Source organism: Drosophila grimshawi, unplaced genomic scaffold, assembly GCF_018153295.1.
Source record: "Drosophila grimshawi isolate 15287-2541.00 unplaced genomic scaffold, ASM1815329v1 contig_44, whole genome shotgun sequence".
NCBI classification, from domain to species: Eukaryota; Metazoa; Arthropoda; class Insecta; order Diptera; family Drosophilidae; genus Drosophila; species Drosophila grimshawi.
Genome location: NW_025063240.1, coordinates 5590581 through 5607784, shown reverse-complemented (window position 1 = coordinate 5607784; position 17204 = coordinate 5590581). Strand labels below are relative to the sequence as shown.

The following is a 17204-nucleotide window of genomic DNA, read 5'->3' as shown; positions in this document are numbered from 1 at the left end:
TCTCTCTCTCTCTCTCTCTCTCTCTCTCTCTCTCTCTCTCTCTCTCTCTCTCTCTCTCTCTCTCTGTCTCTCTGTGTGTGCAGCGACACAACAGCAACAACTATAATAACAACACATGTAGCAAACATGGCATGAGAGGGTACTGGGATGTAGGGTATGTTGCAAAAAAAAAAAAAAAAAATAGATATAAAAAAAAACTGCAACCCGGTCAGGGCATCCATTTGAATTCATTGTGGCAAAGTGCCCATTGTAGCTGTTAAGTGGAACTGTAGAGCACCATGTTCGACAATTGACGGCCAGGGCAGTCAGGGCCATGCCCAGGACAGCAGCAACGAACAACGAACAGCAACAAACAGCAACAACGACGAATCCTTGTCTACTTGTTCATTTTGCCAGCAACGTGGAGACAATACTTTAATTAACAATTCCCATCCCCCTCATCCATTCCCATACCCTTCTTTTAGTCGTACCGCCCCCGACTTATTCAGTCTGCAAAAAACCTGTACAAATGACTCGGTTGCCCGCTGTCCTGGCAAACACTGCGGGCGGCTGCGGCAAACGCGCTAACCGGCCGGCAATCGCCAGCCAGCCAGCCAGCCAGCCAACGACAAAAACAACAACAAAATGGTAACAATAATAACAACAACAACAACAACAGCCCATTTGGGGGGTAGCAGTTTTAAAACATTTGCCGTGCGACAGGCGCAGCACAAAAGTCATTAACGTGGCTACGTCGTTGCTGGACATGGCCCAGTTGTAAAAACATGACCACTGTGAAAAAAACTCAGCAGTCATTCAGTAACTAAAAAGCTTCTCGCAGGTGTATGCCGAATGTGAAATGCCCTTTAATGGTTGACACTCTACTTCGATTAGTAACACAAGGATATAATCTGAGAGCTTACAGAAAGTCTTAATCTAAAATTCAGAGCTAACAATTTGGCTTGTGTCTTCTGTTAAAACTCCAAAGTAAGCCGCGCAGAATTATTGAAGAAGAACTTTTATGAATTTGGAAGTAAATTCGTTCGAAAAAAAAACAATTTATAGAGATTTTATTTTAATTCAAGCTTTAACTATTACCTGGAAGCGACTAACCACTTTTTAATCAGAAATAGCTACATTCCCAATTCCAAACCATAACCTTATTAAATATCCGGTTGCAATGAGTTAAATAATACTTTACAAATTAGTAGGTAGTCAGTTATGCCATATAAGACCACTTTTAGTACTAAAGGGTATCCGCACGTAGGAACAAAGTGTGAAAAAGCCTGAGACGAACTATGCACACGCATACAACAAGAACAAGTTCAGCTGTGAGTCTACAACTAAAATGAAATGAAATGCTTCAGCAAGGATTACAACCAAAAATTAATGAAAGCAAACAGGCTACAGTCATTTGCTGTGTGGTCAACGCTCGGCCAGGGACTTAATTGCCAAAGACTATGGACGAAGGATGTTGTGCGATCTGTGTGTATGTGTGTGTGAGAGAAGTAAAACTACATGACCACGACAGGATAAGAGGACTACAGGTGGCATGCACTTTGGCGTCTCTTGGCTAATTGTAAAATACGCCACCCAGCACAAGGGCTCATTAGACCTCGTGGTTACGGGCCAAAAAACTTGCAAGGATTGCAGATGAACGCTTGGCTGGCTTGCAACGAAAATGTGGTCTGAAGTGTCGGCTTAAGTGCACTCAAATGTCGCTTAATCTTTTTTGTTGTTGTTTTAAAAGTTAGACAGCCTTCCCCCGGGCTGTCAGCCGTAACAATAGAATAATTTAGTTATTATTCTGTATCCGATCAGCAATTTGGAAATATAAAAAATGCTCGCTCATATTCGAGCATCGGCAATAGCGCGTCTAGACGGTCCTGGCAATTACAAGGAATGGAGCCACAAGGTGGAACTGCATATGCGTGTTCACAAAATGTGGCCGGCGGTTCTATCAACGCCGAGGCCAATCGAAACGGTTATGGATCTGGAGGACGATAATAATATATTTGTTGCCGCTCGTAAGCGCATTTACATCCAATGTGCGGATACATTTGTAAGTGCATTCGCCTGGATAGCTGTGGGAATTATTCTAATCGAATATATTTTGCAGAATCGACGTGTTAAATTATTTTTAGGTAATGTGATAGATCCACAGATTATGCCACATGACTATCTCGAATGGAGTATACCTCACATTTGGTTTGAATTGAAACGAAAATTTGGCAATCTAAAGTTACGCAAGAAAAGAAAATTGAAGTTGCAGCAAAATCAGAAGATTTTTAAATTTAAGTTGGACATAAAGTAAATACAAAAACGGAGATAGAGAGCAATCGGCAGAGGAACATAAGGAATCAATTATAATTACATGCAGTTTTCTTTCTTTCTGTTTTTGAATTATATTAAATTTGTTGCTTGAGTGTTAATACTTTTGCGACTAGAGACCTTTCAATGTCATAACTAAACACAATTCTCAGAATCACATCAAGCAAGTTATTTTTATTTACTTGGCAGTAAAGCACTTCTAAAAGTATTCAGCTTGATTGATTCAAACACATTTCAGCTAATCATTATTAAAGGCTTAGCTCCATTAATTGTCTTTTAATGCTAACACGACTTATGTTGTTGAGCTTTCTAAAATACACAAAATGTCTTCACACACACCTGATGCTACTCTCAAAGTTTAAAGGCCATTACTATTGTTGTTGCTGCTGCAGTTACGACTGCATTGTTTTCTCTCGCATATAGCTCTCTTTGGCTTCTGTGGAGTTGAATGGAGTTCAGAGTTTTGTTTTGTTTTGCTGCCACTTGCGCTTTGCCAACTCAACGCGTTTTAATAATGGTCCAATTGTCCCAGTAGCGAAAACAAAACGGAACGTAACGAAACAAAATAAAGGCCAAGTTGCTGTTGCTAATGGCTAATGGTCAAGTGGTCAAGTTGAACCGTGTTTTGGCCCTCTGCCCGGTCAGATCCAACAACTTGCTCCTTGTCCAGTTTGTTTAATGTGCACGTAATTGAAATGCATTTACAATTGAATTATAAATAGAACAAAATACATACATATGGATGTGTATGCATGTGTAGTACGAAAATTCGCACTTGTGCTGTTGTTGCTGTTTGGTTGTTGTAGGAAAGAAGAAGTTCGAGGTGGTTTATAAGCCGCTGCTGCCCCAGCTTTGTCGAACGATAAAAGCAACGAGTCGCTTTGTTAAAGTTTCAGCAGCAGCTGAACTTGCAACCGGCAACTGGCAACTGCCAACTGGAGGGTGCTTTTAGCAGCAAAGTTGCAATCAAATCAAACATTCCCCAGAAGCATTTCAAGAGGTGTCTTTGTCGGTGTGCATCAGCAGCAGCAGCAGCAGCAGTAACAGCAGGTTGCCATGGTCACGTCCAACATTTGAGACTATCTCTCTCTCTCTCTCTCTCTCTCTCTCTCTCTCTCTCTTTATCTCAGGCTGCGAGTTGGCTTTAGATTCCTCTGTGGAGGCCGTGCCAATTCAATCATCAATGTGTTTCGTGTGCTGCTGCAATGTCTGTGGCCAACAACTTTCTGGCAGCTGATTTCAATAACTAATATGCAAAGTGGCAGATTGACAATACCAGGCCTTCCCCGAGGGGCTAAACCGGCTCACTGCACCACTTGCCCACTACTCCCCTGCCCAGGTCTTTAAGTTTTTGTTGTGCTCTAATTGCCGTGTCAGTCTCTGTTCTGATTGCAGCAGTCAGCAGCATGCTGAGGCTGTTGCTTTGTTGACATGCTTTTCATTTGCAACCAGCAGACAAACACACACACAAACACACACACACACACACACACACACACTCACACACACACACACACTCTCACACCCACATATCACACATGGCAGGTGTAAGTGCCAAACTCTCTGACTAATCGCTTGGTCTGTGTCCAAGCTCACATTTTGCTTTAATTCCGTTTTGTGTTTCTAAGTGACTTAATGATTTTTGTTGCACACAACTGAATCGTTTTAACTAATGTGTGTTTTGAGTGTGTGCTTAGTGTAGAATTGACATTAAGTAAATTTATATATAGCAACTACAAATGTGTTGAAATTCGTAATCTAATTCGATTTTCTTAACGTCAGATCAGGTGTTGCTTCAATTGTTGCCATAATGATTTGATATAAGGTCAACAAATGTGTGCATTAGCCAAATATTATAGGTATATTTAAACTCTTAGTACTTAGATGTCAAATGTTTCAAATCAAAATTAAGTTATATTACGAAGCACTTTCTAATGCAGTGAAGCTTTATTTTATGAATGTTTGTCTTTGTATATATTTTATGTACAGTCTTCTGAAAGAATGAAGTAATTAAGTACTTAAAATCGCAATATCCTACAAAACTTTTTGCCATAAATATTTATTAGAATTCATAACTTTGATTCAGGTTAATTCTTGAATAAACGTAAAACCCATAAAAAATCATCTCAAAAGAATTCCTTTAAGTGACGAAGTGGGCCTCCAAAAATGCTTTTATTGCCAGCTGGCAACGATTTCACCGCTAACTGCTTCCTTAATTACCAACCACAACTGCCGCTTCAACCATTTAAAATTTATTTATTTATATATTTTTTTTTTTAGATATTCCTTCAAAGACCTTTTATTTTTTGTGCATTGTGTGAGCTTTTCTGTTGATTGCTTTGAAGATTGACAACCAAAAAAGTATGCAACAGAATGTATATTGCATGCTGCTTAAAAGCCTTCCACAAATGTCACATCGCACACACACACAAACACACAAATACACAGGCACACACAGAATAAGTCAGACACTCACATGGCCATTAACCCAGTCATTGCAGCTGAATTTAAGCCTTACTCACTAGTCGGCACCACTTGGCGCGACCATCGCTACCAACCAAACAAAAATTCGCATAATTCCAGCTAAAAGTTTGATCCGCCGGACACACTATGGAGCTGCTGCAGCAGGTCGGGGCCGGGGACTAAACGTTTCCTACTATACCAATGCCAATGCCATGGCCAGTGCCAGTGCCAGTGCCGTTGCCATTAGTAGTGCCAGTGTTATCGCCATCGTTCTCGTCAGCGTGTATTTGTCAAGCAAATGGAATAACCATTGCGATTGCAAAAACGTCGAAACCAAACAAAAATGTTATTTGCCGCTTTGCCCAAAAATCAAGTACACAGCCAAACAACCAAATAACCAAAAACAGGCAAACGCCAGGAGTGCTGCGTATGTAGTCCGGACCCAAAAAGTGGTCGCCGCCCAGTTTCCCGAACTTCCTCTGATGTCTATGACGTCCATTGTGTGTGTTTGAGCGGCTGTGGGTCCTGGCAACGGCAACGGCAACGGCAACAGCTCGCATAGTCGCTTTATTAAAGCCAAAACCTGCATTGTCCCATTTTACACATGAGTTGTGAGTTGCGAGTTGCAAGTTGCAGCCTCTCTATAAACAAATGTAAACCGGCAGAGATTCACATGAGCTCCACGGTAACAGGCAATCGAAATAGTCAGAGCTTAAAATGCTCTAAATAAGCTTTGGATGATGCGAACTGTTCAAATTGTTCAATTGAGTATGTGATATGAAATGCTACTGTTAAATTACTGCATTGAAATTATTAACCTGATTATTGTGAACTGATGTTAGAGATGAATTCAGATAGACACTTTCACAATAACTTGTTTTTATGTTACAACTCACACACAAATAAGTCTATAAATTATTTTTAGCAATAATGGAAAGCAGATAACATTTTATGAACAAATCACAATTTATTATTACCAATTCAATTTCAATTGTGTTATCATTCAATTTAATATTTACATATCTTTGTCTCATAACCTTAAGGAATGCCAAGTACAAACTTCTCTCCTCGACAATCTGCAGAATATTTTAGAATGTAGAGCATTTGTACAGCGGCTTTTTGGCAGAATTAGACACTTGCTCTTGTTGCGCTTCAGTTTTGGGCTGCGATTTTCGCCTTTCGCGCTCAAAGCTTCCCCCATTTGTGTGCTTGTGTGTGTGTGTGTGTGAGTGTGTGTGTTTTTTTGGAGTTGATGCTGCCACGGCAGCTGTTGTGGGCACTTGAAGTGCATGTGAACCGAATGCCAGCCAAAAAAAAGACAGAAAAATAAAGTAAAACGCAGGCAACACCAAAGCTGAACGCAACGAGAACGTTACTCTTAATGCCCTAAAGCGACAAATATTGGTAGAACAGAGAGAGAGAAGGGAGAGAGAAGTTAAGTGGAAGCGTGGATATGGGTTGGGTAAAAGGACTGCAATACAAAACTCGGTGCGGGATTTAACAGCCAAAGTAATGCAATGACAAACAAAGGCAACCACTGAGCGAGAACCAGCCATGAGTCAAGAGCAGCAGCAGCAGCAGTAGCAGCAGAAGCTTTTTGCTGGATTGGGCTGTTAGTATTTTTGGCCATTTTTCAGTCAGTTCAGTGTTGCTCTATGGCTTGCTGCTGTTTTTATTGTTATTGTTGTATATTTTGCTGCAGCCAGCCATAAATAACGGCCCGAGCTTGTCAGCTGGATTACCCCTCAGCATTTTTACTTATATGTCAAATGCAACAGGCCAACATTTATAAAAAAAAAAGGCAAAAAAATCCCAAATGAAATGGAAGTAAAGGCTAAAATCTGCACATCTTACGGGCGAATGTAATTAACCGTTTTCAACCACTCACTGCAGTCTGACAAGAGCAATGCAACAAGCATCAGCAAAAGCGACAACAGAAGTGGAGCAAAAACCACAGACATTCTACGGTACAACATTGTTAGATCCCCAACAAAGCGGAGCTGTAAAACCAATTTGTTTATACAACTACTGGATGGGTGTGTGAATAGTTGCCAACCTGTAGTTATTTTCTTTTATTATTTATGGTTAAATGGCGCAATATTTTTACATACAAACCAAAACCCACTTGACCCGTGAAAACTAACTAACGTTTATTAAATTCATTTCGTGGATTTCTTTTTTTTTTTTATTCATGTATAGCCTTTCATGCCGTGCCAGTGACCGAAAAAACCACAAAGCTCGAACAACTAAGCAAACTAAGCACACACACACACACACACACATAAGGGATAAATGAAAGGGGGGGAGTGGGGGAGTGGGTTTCCAGATATGCACAAACACATACACACACAAAGCAACCACAAAAAAGTGGTCAGTTGTCCAAAAACTAAACGAAATGTAATAAAGCAACGGATATGCCAGTTTGCTTGAACTCTGCAGAGGGCGTCAAGTCGGCAAGGAGCGAAGGGAATTTGGGAGAAATAAAGACCAACCGAGCAATGCAGATAGATGGGATAACTCTTAGTGCACAACACAATAAATGAATATGAATGAGTCTTGCCGGCAAGGTACAGATAAATCCGCAAAATATTCAAGGAAGTTACATATGTAGATTTCAACTGAATCGATAAGCTTATTTGCCATTAAGGACTCAGTAATAAATTAAACAGCTCTGAAAGCACAAACACGTTTTATTGACTAAATGAAATTTGTTTTACTAAAATCCGCAACGTTAAATAAAAAAATAAACTTTAGCTTTTTCATAGATTACGCAGCGCAAAAATTTGAAATTTCAAACGGCTTGGCAGCACATGTGCCACTTGCTGACTGAAGTTCTAATGGGCTTCAAGGACTTGAAAGGGTTTGAGCACTAACCCAAAAACACTTCTTGTTGTGGCTCTAAATCCACTTTGCTTTCGGCCTGTTAAATGCCATTATTTTCTTCCTTCAGCTCGATGCTCGTTATGCACTTGTGATTTTTTGTAGTAAGAAAATTGAAAAGGATTTTCGTTCTACTCTGCCGCAGCCAAATTTAAATCAATTTAAATTAAAGTTTGGTGCATACTTTTTTTGGCTCACGTTTTATGTTGGTCTCAACGAGTTTTTTATTTGTTGCAGCACTATTAAATTTTTAAGTGCCAAGCGGAGACCACAAGAGCCACAAATACCACACAAGCAACCACTAGCCATCAGTTCCCTTTCCAGCCCTACCCTGCACTCCAGCACTCCTCCATGTCTTGCACCCCCCTCCTCTCCGGCTCCGTCCACTAATAATTCATTATAAAAGTCAGTGCTTTGGTTTGGTTTTTGCGTTTTGCTGTGACGCGAGTTTCGCCTTAATACTCACTCCGCCTCTTACTTCTCGCCTTCGACTTCCTTCTGCAAGTTTCGAGCTTATGTCGTGACAAACTGCACACATATGTGTGTGACCGTTATATATATATATGTGTGTGTGTGTTAGTTGTTTGTGTTCATGTTTATGGCACCATTTTGCACAAAAGTCAAAAAAAGAAATAAGCAGTTCTTTGCATATGTTCCCTTAATCCATTTCACTTTAGTTGCAACTTGCCTGAAGCGATGCTTTTGTTTCTTGGGTCTTATTAATATTTAAATAAATAAAATGAATGGATATTGCTAATGAGAAAGAAAGAGGTGAACGGTATTTACTTTATAAAATTAACTTATCTAAAGCGCTATTATTTTATTTTTTCATTTTAGTTTTAGACAAACCTTAAAGTTTCGTAATCAAGTTGACATTAACTTAATTTACTGTTTAATGTCTTAAAATCTTGTCACTTTAACCAGTTTGCTAGTTTTTTCTTTTGTTTCTGCAAGAGAATAGGTTTTCAGGAACTCGCTGCACCTTCTGGTAGGCATTGGCTATGGCTGAGGCTTCTACCCTCTTGTAAGTGTTGAAAATTACTGTCGACTTGACTTGTTGCCTTTCTGTTTTGCCAGCTTGCAATGCCAACTATAGCAACTGTAACAACAACAATAACAATTACGGACTTTGTATATACACATGTTTGTATGTATGTACATACATATACGGGATGTGAGTGTGCTGAAAGTTATTATGGGTTCTCGGGCACGGACCCAGACCCAGACCCAAAGGCCCATTAATGGGCAAAATTACTGTTTACAAGTGAAGCAGGCAGCAAGCTCCACTCGCAAAGAACCTCCACTGCCACCAACCAAGTTTGGAGTGCAAGTTTCGTGTTAAAATAATAAACACATTGCAAAAATTGTAGCAGCATGTGTAGCAGCAAGCACACTGCATAATTCCATTACTGAGCAACATACGCCACACACTTCAAAGTCCAAGCTACCAACTCCGCACTTCATGCCATAAACCATAAGCTATTTTAAAAGCAATCTTTTTTCAACGTACCTAAACTCTTCAACTTTATTTCACACGGTTAAATAATATATATAAATATATACATTTTTCGATGCTTACTCAAAACGAGTGTGGAGGGTGGAAAAAGGTGAGCAGGTTGAGGCAGAAATTTTGTACACTATATGTTTTTAATCGATCGGAATTGCCGACACAAACTATTGCCCCAATATGTATGCTTGTATATATTTTGCACAGGTTGATACAGGGTATCAATTAGTCGCACTCTCCTTTCAGCAGCGTATTATTATTTTGTTTTGCTCTTTTAGTGCAGTATTTTTGCATTTAAAATAGCCAGACAGAGAAATGCCGTGGCAAGTTTAAGCAATTACTACGACAACAGTAAGTGTGGCACAATATGAAATTATTCTAATGACAATTAGTGTTGATTGTCACTTACGGGCCTGGAATGCTGTACGTGTGTATTGTAATTTATAATGCTTACAGAAAATTTGCATTTAAAATGAGTTCTTTCTTGTTGTTGATGTTGTTCAATTTTGTTGCTTTTGTTTTCGGTAATTTTGAAATTTCAATTTGAGTTTAGCCTAAGCAAATAATAACATGAAAGTCATGGGCAAACTGTCCGCATTAATGCATTAATTGTAATTACTTAATTATTTGCATAAATCAAAGTTTTGTTCGAGCATCCAAAGACACCCAACATTAATTTTAATGCAAAAGGACATTTCCCCCATTTATTGGAATGGCACTCAAAAAGTTTTTCACGGCGCCCAATTTACGGATGTATGGATAGATGGATGACTGGATGGATGAGATTTCTTTGAGTTAATGACAATTTTATGTAGCTCGTCAAGTTCTCATTTTGTGTTTTATGAGTGGACCAATTTCAATACTAAGGGCTATACAGAATTTAATGATTAGCTGGGGATGACAATTAAAACGCAAAAGATTTAATTAAATCTCTGCGGAATGTGTCCATTGTTTGAGATATAAATTGAATTGAATTTATTAACAATAATGACCAATTTATTGAAGAGTATTCATTCAAGCAGAGAGTGTTTGCTTTAACTGAAAAGCTACACACAAAAAAAAAAACATCGAGATTATTTCAGTTTAAAACGATTTGATTTTTTCAATAACAGAAATCATAAAAATAACATAAGGCAAAACGGCTAAAATTAGATAAATTTAAATCACAAAAGAGGCCATCTAATATACCCATTTCCTATACTCTCTCTCTCTCTCTCTCTCACTCTCTACCTCGTTGTAGTAACTTTCACATTTCTTTTTTGTGGTATTCCCATGTAAAGTGCTTCCGTCAAGTGGCGTTAGACAAACTCTGGAAATGAATCGCCTCCCAGTCGCATAAAGTGGGCGGTTGGTTACATTAGGCAAGACCACGAAATCTGAACGCAAGAATCAAATTGAAATGACGCACTTAATGGCATTTATGGTTTATGCGCATTTTATTATAATGCGACTTCGATTCTCTCTGCCTGTCTGCAAATTACCAAACGTTTGCTGCCGCTTTTGGCCATTTCAATTCACGGCCAGAGGCATGGACCGAGACAAGGGATGACCAACTGTCGCGAACTGCACTCACCCTTCTCGGCGCGCTGCCCCGTCGCTCCTTTGCACGACTCCTTTTTGGCCAATTGGTAATTTTGTTATTAGTCACGCTCTTTGCGCTTCATTAATGTTCATTACACACAAACGAACCCACATCGATTGATATTTCTCATCGTATGGCGGTTTCCAATGGCTGTTATATATTTATACACATTTTTTTTTCGCTCGAATTGTGGTTGACATTTTTGCGGTGTGCAATAAACGCGTTTTATTTAGCTTGCTGGCAGTTTTTATTTATTATTTTTATTTATTTATTTACGTATACGGCGAAAAGGGGTTGCCTGCCTGATATATTTAATTATAAAAATAAACAAACATTTACGAATATATTTATTTATATACCACACATGCACATGCATATACATTGAAGGATGGCAAACTTTGAACTTTTGGGTTACGCGTCACATATGCTAGGGGCAAGTTCGTGGGGTTGCCCTGCATGTAAAAGAAATAAGAAAATGAAATTTATTGACGTTACTTTGTGCACGCTTAATTGAGCATTGGCAACTTGAAAGGCTGATCGACTGATTGACTGAGCCAGTAAAAAACCAATTTTTTATGACCTTCGTTAGTTTGAAGAGCACAAAAATATAAACAGAAATTCTCGGTACCTAGTTATTTAAATGGGCATTTCATTATGCGCTTAAGCAGCTGGAAATTTTGCTTGCCGGCTTTTTCGGTACGAGTATATTAAAAATGCAGGAACTTTTTAGTTTTCCTTTTCTTTTCCATCGAGTTGCTGTTGTTATTGTTGTTTTTGTTGCTGCTCGGCATTACTTTGGGTTAATTTGGTTATCTAATATAAAATTGAACGAGCCCAAGGGGTTACTAAAGGGGGTGGAGGCCGCTGGGGGTTGATTATGCCACTTGAGCTGCTTAGGTTAAGACCATATGGTTGGCTTCAGTGCGCTTTGAAGTGGCATGGAAAATATGATAAGCATATTAATATTTTTCCCTCTTTTTTTTTGTGGGCAGAAAAAACTTTGATTGAAAAATGGGGAAAAAAAATATTGTGTAGTACTGAAAATGGGATAAGCTGAAGGAAAATTTTGCTAAAGAGCTGAATAATGGAAAGTGCCAGCGTGCATAAGTATGCTATAGAAAACGGATTTGGCAAAAAACCAAAAAATGTAAACAACAAAATGCTTAGGCAAATTTACTTATATATATTTCTATATATGTTATTATTTTTATATTTTTTCACTGAACTGGATCAGAAAAAAAGTTAAAATAAAATATCAAATAATACGTTAACTATAAGAGTATGAAAATTAAGAAAGTTTGGTTTGAGTTCTAGCAATATGCAAATTTTGTACTGATGCGATATCAATAATTTTCATACTCGCTTATTTATTAAGCAAACAATTACTGTTAATGCTCGGCTATAAGTATCAATGGGCTGTTTTGTTATTACAGCACTTGAAATGCGCAACTGCTTGATTGATGAATTTGTTTTCGTTGCCATACAAATTGCTTACACCCATGCCCCGAATAGCTTATTTTTCGTTTTCATATTTTATTTGCATAGTTGCTGCTCATTAAGCTCGGTTAAAATCCAAACATTTAATAAATTTTTAAGTGTACTGCAAATTATGCACCTCTTGACCAACCACAGAACACTTCATTAAAAAAAAGAAAACCAAACCAACTCTCGTCAACTGCAGGGCGCACCTGCAATCGCTCGGCACACAATACATTATTAATTTAACTACCACCAACTAACAGTAATGCCCTGGCCTCCACTCTGCCCTCCAAGCCCCCCTGCCAGAACCAACACCAACACGCACAACAATGGCACTTAATTTGCCAAATGGTTGCGACCCCCGTAAGCCAACCCTCGACCCATTTGTTATTGTTTTTCTTTTTTCCAAGGGGTATTTTCATTTGTTTTTCTGTGGGTGTTGCAAAAATATTAAGCGCGCGAATGGACAAAGATGCAAAATACCTTGACTGGAAAATTTGTGCAAATGCAAAGTCAAAGTAAACGAACGGAAGTGAAGTAAAGCGAAATAAAGCACAACAGCAAAGCAAAGTGAAACAAAAATTACAAACTAAATTGGCAACTTTGTGGAAAACTTAAGCGAACTGAATGGCTGACCAGCAAGAAAATTCATTAAAACTTTGCATTGTGTTGCACAAAAATGACCAACAACAACAACACGGAAATGAAGAAAAATGCTAAGAACTAATCTCATTGCGAACTAATTTGTCTGGCGATTTAGTAAAGATTTGGCAACCAAATACTCCTCGGCCAAATAGCAGGCTGTTGATGACGCGACAAAACCCAATTAATACGCCAGACAAATAAAATGGTCAGCCCAGTCAAGAGACAAGTCGCAAAAACCGTTTAGATACAGCAATAACCAAAAGTGTCTACACACACACACACACACACACACACACACACAGACACAGACATACATAGACACACAGCCAGACAAAGACAAACACACACGCGACTGTGCATAATTTGTTCCTTCTTTCTATTTTTGGGTGTTTTGCCTGGCATCACATCTAAGTATGTCTTAATATATGTATATGTTATATGGGGATTGACTGGCGTCTCTGTCGCCACGACTGTCTGTGTGAGTATGTGCGACTGTGTGTGTGTGTCTGTGTGTGTGTTTAAATGTGTGTGTGTGGGAGTCTATGTGTGTGCTGAGTATTTGTGTTTGTGCGTGGCGGCGCTTGTTTGCTTAAGTTAACCAGAAAGTTTTCTTTAAGATTTACGCTTAAGTTTTACGTGATAAAACTTTTATCACTATGACTTCTTCTTTTGGATGATGCTGCCAAATTCCAGGAGTGATACGATTTTTGTCTAACACTCGAAACCCCAGTGAATTGACAGTGGTGTAGATATTGGGGATATGTGATAAAAGTTTGCTAAGTATGACTTCATTTAGTTTGAAAAATCTTTGAGATTTTATTGGCTCGATTTTGAATTCTTGTTTTCGATTGTTGTTAGCTTTTCCTATTACAGATATTTCAGCAATAGATATTTCCTCTCAATTCGGCCATAGTATTTACAAAATGTAATGAATACTGTACAAGTGCAAGTTTCCTTGAGTCATATTTAAATAAATATTGTCATCTAGCAATAATAAAAAAAAATGGCAATATCTTATGGTGTTCAAACAATGCCCCCCTTCGGAGTGGCACCCATGCATTCATATGTGCACAATTTGTGTTGATATTTGCTTAGAGATATTGCGCCAACTTGTACAACTACTCATGCTAGTAATCTTATGTAGTTATTTGCTTCAGCTCCTCCCTAACGTAATATATAGCCTCCAGTCAAGTTGGGGGTAAATACGTGACGCTGTTTACTCCCCTCAGGAATCACTTTAGTATTTTGATGGCAGCGCTTATATCATCAGCCCAAAACTCAAGACATAAGAAACTTTTTATTAACATAAATTATGATGCACACACAAATACACACACACACACACACACATATGTAAACAGACACACTCACACACAGCGACACACACACTCTCTTCAAGTCTAGAGTCAATACTTAGTGCGCAAGTGAGTGCATAAATTTCACTTGGCACAAACTTTGGCCAATATATCTATTAAATGTCGACGGTGCTTACCGTTATGGCGATGTCATGGCTGGCATCGCATGTGTCCAACTTGCGTCGAAAGCGGAGGACGGTGTGTGTGGCATTCTCATAGCCCAGCATCAGCATGTAGTCCTGCGAAGGGTCGACAACGGGCTCAGTGTCGCCATTGCGTGTGACGTGTCGATCCTGTAAACGAAATGAAAAAAAATTGTGTATGAGTGGGTGTTATTTTTCGGTTATTAATTGGAATGAAAAATTTACGGAAATATTTAATTTGCAGCATACTTTTGAGCTCTGCGTGTCCCAACATCCCCCATGCCCACCACCCAGCCTCAATGTATGTGTATAAAAGGCTTGCGGGCACATTTTCATGTCATTTAACAAAATATACAGAATTTCTGCTTGTTGTTGTTGTTGCTCACTTTTGGGAGTCACACACACACACACACACTTACAGTCAACTGAAAGCTTCCAACTTGTGTGCATAACTCTCACGCAGCATCTGTGCAATGCGTTTTTCATTCTTCTTCTACCCTGTACTCGAAGAGTGTGTGCAAAAAGGGATATACTATTTATGTAATGGAAGAATCTTCATTTTATTTATATTTATTAAGCAGTCTTAATAATTCCATTTATCTTTTGCTATATGCAACAGATACATTTCATTCCTTAGCACTGGGTATCTTCTGGTCAAACATGCGCAGCTGTAACAACTTTGCTTGCTTTTCCATATTTCTTATATATTTTTTATACTAATTTAAATTTTATCAAAGTTTTCGAGACGATCTTATGCGCCGTATCCCAGTCTTTGTTGCAAGCTTGCTTACGTGTCTCCCTTTCTCTGTGTTTTGACAGCTTTACCAAGTTAAATTAGAGTAGTTGTCCCATCTTCATTGGAAGAAAATCTCCTTTTGTTGGTTAAAAAGAAAACACACTCACTAAAGTTTTCTTCTTTTTTTGTTTTTGTACTCTTTTGACTTGTTCGATTCTTTTTCACATGTTGGCGAGGCCTCGACACAGACGCCAGATGAGCTCTGAGTTGTGTGTGAAGGTAAGTGTGTGTGTGTGTGTGTGTGTGTTTGTAAGGACGATGTAAATTCTCGTACATATAGAAAGGCACTCACAAATACATATGCATGTTTTTGTGTATATATATTTACAGACCCCTGTCGAAAATATTTGGGAGTCGCTGCCTTTCCGTTTGCTGGAGTTGTGGAGCGTTGAGGGGGAGCGTGTTTGAGAGTGTTTGGTGAATGGAGAGGGGGGGGGGGGCGTTGGGGCATGTACTGTGATGTGTTGGGTCGGTGCTTTCGCATATTGGCAGTGACTGCAAATGGGCGTTATGTTGTCTATGCTATAGAAACATCCTGACGCCAGGACCACTGTTCTGTTGTTTTTGTTGGTGTTTTTTTTTCTTCGGTAAGACAACAATTTTTTGATGATGTTGCAAAAGTCAAAAGACCTCCCACCTTCCACACTCAACCGGGTAATTGAAGCTGATGGAATTTTTGAGTAGTTTCCTATGTAGATATTTCAAATTTTTATTGATTTAATTATTTGTTGTCGTTTGCCATTGGTTAGATTGAAATCAAAGGCTTTCAGCACTTAATGCCATTGCACGCCTATATATATATATACATACGTATGTCTGCATACGGATGGAGTTTTGTTAAGTTTTTATTGCATTTACGGTGTTGGTTTTCTTTGACTGTGGTTTGTGGCTTTTAGGACTCATGTGGCACTAATTGAATGAGCTGTTGGCTGCTTCCCTGCTGCTGCTGCTTCAGCACATATTGGAATAAATTGTGAATATTGGCAGGTTGTGGCATTCGAGCTCGTACACAGATGAAGTTATCATAGAAAGAGTTCATGTGGCAGGCAAATTGTTAATATTGATTTTTGTTTTAGATATTCGATTTTATATTAAATATATTAAGCTAAAGTTTCCTGAGAGTTTTGCAAGTAGCATAATATTTGTAAAGCGGCTTACTTAACTGGATATCGAACAAAGTTCAAGCTTCACAGCAAAATTTGCTGGTTTAATTTTTATCTATTTTATCTCATAAATTCCATACGCTTCCATACGCTTTTATGTGCTCTCAAAACTTAAGCTCTAATGAGTTATCCTTTTTGATAGCTGCTACTGCTACTGCTTTTATATCCTTTTTTGCTGCTCATGTGAACTTTTTCCATTTAACATCCACTTCAACCTGGCTAATGCCCATAATTAATATTGAATAGCGTGCTCCGAAAATAGATAATCTTATCGCAGCTGCTGGTTGGTCAGTTTGTCTCCACACACAAACACACTTGGTTTATATTGGTTAATGTTTAGCCATCCTTCATCGCTATCTCACACACAATTCATTTTAAGAGCATTTATTTGTGCACTTAAGCAGCAATGTTCGGTTTCCCAGGCTTCTCCTGCTCCATTGTTCCCCTTTCCCCAGCCAACCAACTGACACATTGCCCAACATTATGGAGTGAAACTTTTCTGTTCACAGCTCGCAGCATTTCCATCATCTAATTACAACTGAAATTTTCACACACCTGAGGCTGTTGCAATTAATTTGCCCCAATTTATATCATCATGGCACCAACCCCTCCTCCGAACACCATCACCACCCCTTGCGTTGCGTGTTGTGTTGCCCACAATTACATGCCAGCATTTCATTAATCATATCGCACGCTGCGCCATTTAGCTGGCTAATTAAAACTTTGCACAAAACATTTAACATAAATTCCAGCAAATTTGTATGTGTATATATGGTATATATATCTATATATATATATATACTACATATTTGCTATCTATGCGAAAGATAGAGCTTTTCGAACTCTCTGTCAGTCTGAGTGTCTGTCTGTCTGTCGGTCTG

The 17204-nt window shown here is 38.8% G+C and overlaps 2 protein-coding genes and 1 long non-coding RNA gene across 3 annotated transcripts in view; 1 reads left to right on the top strand and 2 right to left on the bottom strand.

Moving 5' to 3' along the window:
* Positions 1–14520, bottom strand: part of LOC6558610 (MOXD1 homolog 2) — a gene marked incomplete at its 5' end in the record, with an annotated part of 39256 nt that extends 24736 nt beyond the window's left edge. Inside the window, one exon of the mRNA XM_001985109.3 lies at positions 14359–14520. Within this exon, the coding sequence (XP_001985145.3) occupies positions 14359–14520 (162 nt within the window). The remainder of the gene's footprint in view (positions 1–14358) is intronic.
* On the top strand, positions 1795–2433 carry LOC116806474. The gene is made up of 2 exons (XM_032742894.1): positions 1795–2041; positions 2099–2433. Exons 1-2 carry the CDS (start codon positions 1820–1822, stop codon positions 2291–2293), a joined length of 417 nt encoding a protein of 138 aa, XP_032598785.1. The 5' UTR covers positions 1795–1819; the 3' UTR covers positions 2294–2433.
* LOC122322593 lies at positions 8229–9639 on the bottom strand. The gene is made up of 3 exons (XR_006246701.1): positions 9615–9639; positions 8503–8752; positions 8229–8406 (listed from the first exon to the last, which is right to left on the bottom strand). It is a non-coding gene; the product is annotated as an uncharacterized LOC122322593 (long non-coding RNA).
* Positions 14521–17204: the final 2684 nt, after the last annotated feature.